At 49.9% G+C, this 6,000-nt stretch overlaps 1 protein-coding gene across 1 annotated transcript in view; it reads left to right on the forward strand.

Moving 5' to 3' along the window:
- Nucleotides 1-5,364, forward strand: part of KLHDC8A (kelch domain containing 8A) — a 28,082-nt gene extending 22,718 nt beyond the window's left edge. Inside the window, exons 6-7 of the mRNA XM_072648054.1 lie at nt 323-424; nt 2,704-5,364. Of these exons, the coding sequence (XP_072504155.1) occupies nt 323-424; nt 2,704-2,897 (296 nt within the window). The 3' untranslated portion in view covers nt 2,898-5,364. The remainder of the gene's footprint in view (nt 1-322; nt 425-2,703) is intronic.
- The last annotated feature ends 636 nt before the right edge of the window (nt 5,365-6,000 follow it).

Here is a 6,000-nt window from a genome sequence, read left to right on the forward strand (position 1 = left end):
CCTTGTGGGGTTTCCTTCTCAAAGAAATTAGTATTGTTTACCACTTCCTTCTCCAGCTCATTTTACAAGTGAGGAAACTGAGGCAAACAGAGAGAAGTGACTTGCCAGGGTCAAACAGCTAGTAAGCATCTGAGGCCGGATTTGAACTCAGGAGGATGAATCCAATGCCTAGCTACCCTAAGGGATACATTTAGTGCTGATGAATGCAAAGTGTGAATAGATACATGTGTACTTGCTCCCATCTCAGAGATCAGACCCTGGCCCAGAGGTTGCATTAAATGGTTGTTGTCAACATCTTTTCTCCTCTTTTCTTGGCCTATAGGAGGCTGGATGAAGATCGAGCGGTCTTCGTTCCTAAAGAAGCGCAGGGCTGACTTTGTATCAGGCTGCTTACAAGGGCGAGTCATAGTGGCTGGAGGCCTGGGTAAGAGTCAGAGCACTCTGGCAGTGCTGGGGGACAGGGCTGGTGCCATGGGGTTTGGGGTAACACTAAATGACCAGTGGTAGAAGTTGATAACACCCTGAAATCAATCATCACTGTCCTCCCCAAAGATCACAAAGCACCCACTCTAGCAGAAAGAACATTGGATTCAGAGGCAAAGGATGTTGGTTCTGCTTCAAATCCAGATCTACTACTCAGCAATAAATCTACAGGCATGTAAATGACTGCTACAAGCCAGGCACTGTGCCAAGTACTGGGAAAACAAATGTGGAAAATGGAACAAACATTTGCCACTTCTGTGGCACTGGACAAGTTACCCCTCTCTCTGGGGCTCAGTTTTCTCATCTTTAAAATGAGAGGACTGGACTGGATGATTCCTTAAGGGCCCTTCTGATTCTAAATCCTAGGACTAGTTCTAGTTAGCGCTTCATCCAGCAGCAGCAGCTACAGGAAATTCCCAGGGACCAGAGGGCTAAATCTGCCCCTTTCGTAGAGGAGGAAATAGAGTCATAGAGACGGTGTGTGTTGGATCTAGCTCCTAGGGTCTGGGCCAGGTGGATTGCTAAGTGTTCTGTGTGAGCATTCATACACTGTAAATCAACAAATGCTGCAAATCAGGGTTTTGATTTCGTTTTGTGTCGATTGCCTGGACTTAAGAAAGTGATAGAGAAATATTAATAAAGCAGATTAACCTTAAAAGTGTTTTGTGCACACAGTTTTTTTCCTGGAGACCTAGTTGTTGAACATTAACCAGCACACTACTGGTAAGAGCCTGGTGATTCGCCACACAGGATCATGGGGCACTGATTCCAGGAAACCTGGTACACACTAAGTTAGGTCAGATGAACTGTTTATGGAAAAGTTTGTCTCTGAATGGTTCTTTCCACCATTCTACTTCCTTTCTTCCCATTTTAGTGCTCCCTCCTTCGTGCCTAGCTTTCTCATGATATTTGAATCACAGAGTCATAGAAGATTTAAGCCAGAAGGGACCTTTGAGATAATTGTCTAATTCCTTATTTCAGAGAGAGAATATGTGTGAGGGAGGAGAGGATGGGAAGGGAGAGGAGAGGAGAGAAGGGAGAGGAGAGGAGAGAAGGGAGAGGAGAGGAGAGGAGGAGAGGGGAGGGGAAGGGAGGGGAGGGGAGGGGAGGGGAGGAGAGGAGAGGAGAGGAGAGGAGAGGGGAGCAGAGGAGGAGAGAGGAGAGCAGAGGAGGAGAGGGAAGGGGAGAGGAGAGGAGAGGGGAGGGGAGGAGAGGAGGGGAGGAGAGGGGAGGGGAGGGGAAGGGAGGAGAGGGGAGGGGGGTAGGGGAGGGGAGGAGGAGAGGGGAGGGGAGGGGAGGGGAGGGGAGGGGAGGGGAGGGGAGGGGAGGGGAGGAGGAGAAGGGAGGGGAGGGGAGAGGAAAGGATAAGGACAGAGAAAGAAGCAGTTCACCCAGGGTCGTGTAATTAGCAGTAGTCTGATCTAAAGGAACCTAGCTCTCCCAGTCAAATTTATTCACACTAAGAAATAGGAACCATGTTTAAAGGGAAAGAATGAATATCTTTAAGTGGGATTAATTAATTTTTTCAGTAGACATTTAATCTTACCAGGTACTAGGCACTGTACTAGGTGATAGAGTTCCTATCCTCAAGGACAAGCCATTCTACTGGGGAGATTGCTTTTGGAGTGTGGTAGGAGAGGAGAGAGGGAATAGCTTATTTTACAGATGAGGAAACTGAGGCAAACAGAGTTAAGTGACTTGCCCAGGGTCACACAGCTAGAAGATGAGTCTTCCTGACTCCAAGCCTGGAACTCTATCCACTATGCCACCTAGTTGCCCCCTGCCTAGCACATAGTAGGTGCTTAATAAATGCTTGTTCCCTTCACCTTTCCTCTATCCACTGTATCACACAACAACTACTTACCTGCTTGACATGGGTGAATATCGATTATTATTGATAATTTACATCATTTAGTGCTTGAAGGTTCACAGGTGATGGGCAGTATGAGCATTATTATTCTCATTTTAATGAAGGAAATTGATACGAACTTATCTGAGGTCATACAGCTAGTCTGTAGTGGCCAAGGTGAAGCTTGAACTCAGGCCTCTGGGTTTTATGTTTACCCACTGCATCATGCCAGCACACTGGCCACAAATGCCCTCTGTAGCTAAGGATGAGGAAGTGAGTCGGTCCATTGTTGGTGAGGTACAGGTTGTGAAACTAAGCTGGGGTCTGCTCTAAAAGACTTAGGCACCCATACCTTTTATCTGCATTTTCAGGGAACCAGCCCACAGTCCTGGAGACAGCAGAGGCCTTCCACCCAGGGAAGAACAAATGGGAGAGCCTGCCGCCCATGCCTACTCCCCGCTGTGCCTGTTCCAGCATTGTCATCAAAGGCTGCCTCCTCGCAGTGGGAGGCGTCAATCAGGGACTGAGCGATGCTGTGGAAGCCCTGTGTGTCTCAGACTCCTAGCCCCGTCCTAGCGCCTCCCTCAAGAACTTGGCTCCTCAGAAATTCACCGTTCCTCAGCAGAGCCGACAGAGAACTCCTTCAGTATGTGAAAAGTGGGTCAAATCTCCAGGGGCCAAAACTCCCCCCACCCCCACCTAGCCCTAACTCCCATTAGTATGAAAATATGCTCCCTGAAAAGTCACTGGACACATGTCCAACTGCTCTCAAGCTGGGGGAGTCCCACCCTGACCCTCAGCTATTGAAAGGTAGGCGGACCCTTCCCATGCCTGCCTATACCTGTCCTATCATTACAGAGGGAGACAGTGTTCCATGTCTCCTCACAGCCTGATGTAATAGGCTGTTGGAGGTCAGTGACTGCTGGGGAGTAATGAATTCCTCCCCTCGACAATTTGGGGGACTGCCCTAACCCAGTGATAGATGAAGACTAGACTTTGTCTAACACGCAGGGAAAGGGAGGGAGGAAGCTACAGCATGCCACTGAGGTAGGGATGGGGGGTGATCATGCCAGACAGGCCCAGGGGAAAGAGGAGACAGAGAAGGCATCTCCACCAGCCACAGTGCTGGGACTGGCAGTGGCTGAGGAAATCAGCTCTGGCAGGTTACAGAACTTATTAAGCCAGGAACCAGAGTCACAGAGTAGATGCTGGATCTGCTGAAACTGTTCAAAGTGCTGACACTAAGGCTGGTGATTCCTGGGTCCGTTTGGGTAGTGGCAGCTAACTGAGGGTCAGGGATGGAACTCATCCCCTGCCCTTGACTCACCACCTGTGTGGGGGGCCTTGGGTCTTTGGCTAGTCCTGTCCTCACCACCACCACCACCACCACCACCACCACCCGTGTCCCCTCAGCCACAGTAGGATCATGATAAGCACAGTTGAGGGAATACTGGCCAGTTTTTGAAAGGGGTTTGTACAACAGTCTGGATGCTTCCCAGGGTTCCAACTGGAGCTGCAATCAAGTGATAGTGAGACTGCCAAGAAAATGGGGCCCCTGGATATCCAGATCCTGAGCAAAGAAACAGGAAACACTTCTGCCTGCTAATTCACCTACATCAGCAACTTCCTAGAAGCCAACGTATCAGTATCAAAAAAGAAATGGCTCTGTGGAAAGCTAGCTCCCTTTGGAATGGCTGACCTAGCTATGTTTGATGGATGCTTGCCCACTGGAGGGTAAGAGGAAAGGGGGAGCAGGATCCAGGTCTGGTGGAGAGACTAGAGATAGGTTAGTGTAAGGTAGGAAAGGTAAGGTCTCCAAGCCCAAGCTCCTTCCTAAGCCGAGCGTGGAGCATCAGCTTGGAGACTAGGAGTCCCTCCCTGGACAGGTCCAGAGATGACTCAGAGAAGCTGTTCGCATCAAGGACATCAGGCTGAGTGAGTCTGTCCTTGGGTCATTTAGCGCATGTGGCATTTCAGCCCCAGACAATGTCCGCACCACCATTCGCTCCAAACACAGGTTTGAAGTCTAAGACTGTATCTACAACCAGTCTCTGGCTGACATTGAGGAAGGGCATGAGGGATCCTTGCAGTAGTCTGAATGGCTTTAATCAAATCCAAAAAACTTCTTCATGCCTTCTCCACGGCTGTGGTGCATGGTTTTTTGCCCTGGATGGTCTTTGCCCTGTAGCCTGGCGTGGCTGGCCCTCTCCCTCTGGTCCCTCTGTCTCTTCCTGCCTGGTACCACGCCCGCCCTCTCACCATCAGGCACATTCAAACCTGGCTCCACAGTCTGGACTTCAGCTCTTCATTTCCCTCAGGTTTGGAGGGCTCCTTGTGAGTCAAAGTTTGGCCCTAGATATTCATGGAGTTAAGGCTGTTCTCCAGAGAGGGTCACGGAATAGAATGGCAGGGGATTTCCTACCCACCACTGGTACTGACCTCCAACCTCCTGTTATACTGGGCAGGAAGAAGTCCTGAACTAAAGGAAAATTAGAAACTAAAATGCTATCCTTTTATCACTGATCTTAGTGAATTAGAATCCTAAGGACAATCTGGCTTCCAGAGGCCCAGTTTGGGGATGGAGACAAGAGGAGAAAACAGAGTTCTTTCCCTCCTCTCAATACCAGCCAAATACTGAACACTCTGCATTCCAGCTTCCAGGAGAGACCTGAATTTGGACACAGAAGCAGCTGAACCAGTAGGGAAGGGCATGCTGCTAAGCTGATAGGGCTCTGGAGTTTTCAAACCTTGTCCCAGAATGGCTTGTTTCCCTTTGGGGTTGTTTTGAGCAGGAGCTGAAACTTAACCCAGGATGTGCGCTCCTCACAGCTTTTCTCCTCCCTGTTCCCCCAGCTCCCTTTCTGCCCCTTCCCCAGAGACCTGGTGTTCATGTCACTGTTCTCCCAGGACCCATTCCCTGGGGCAGGGATAGGGGTTTCCTGTTGACACTGTGCCATCCAAATACACCTTGGATGGGTCAATTGCACTTCTGGTTAATATCAGCAGCACAATGATTAAAGTCTATATTCATATGTTTTCTTGTCCCATTGCATGGGGAGTGGGGCAGGATGGCATCTACCACAGGGATAAGGGAAACCAACAAGAGACCAAAAAGAGCCTCCTCCCCCTAGGCATTCCTAGGAAAGAGACGCCGTGCTCCTCAGTGAAAACGCCCCCAATCTCCCAATCCTTTATCAGGAAGTCTTTCTAATGTCCAGCCTCATCTCATCTGGGACTGTAGATTTAGATCGGGGCAGGACCTCAGGGGTCATTTGGTGCAAACTGTGACCCGAGGTGCCAGGGGACTTCCAGGGTCACCCAGGTATCTGAGACTCCAATCCAGCTCGGAACACAGCACCTTCAGCACCGTAGAAATAGCCTGCCCCAGTATAGGGCGTGGCCCATCCTTGTCACTCAGAGACTGAGTGTTCTGACCCATCATTTAAGATCAGAGATTTGGGGTGCCCCCTCCTCATGCTGGTTCCTAAATCAGGGCTGTCTCCCCACCTGCATCCTAGGGTAGCTCTGCCACCTGCAGGCTATTTGTAGCATTTCCATCCCATCCCCACGGAAAAGGCTTCTGAATGTCCAGTCACTGGTGCCCTCTAGTGTAGACATAGAAAAACTTCGGAGTAGAAACTACAGCCACCATTTGTAGACAAAAACTC

The sequence above is a fragment of the Notamacropus eugenii genome, chromosome 2 (genome assembly GCF_028372415.1).
Source record: "Notamacropus eugenii isolate mMacEug1 chromosome 2, mMacEug1.pri_v2, whole genome shotgun sequence".
Lineage (NCBI taxonomy): Eukaryota > Metazoa > Chordata > Mammalia > Diprotodontia > Macropodidae > Notamacropus > Notamacropus eugenii.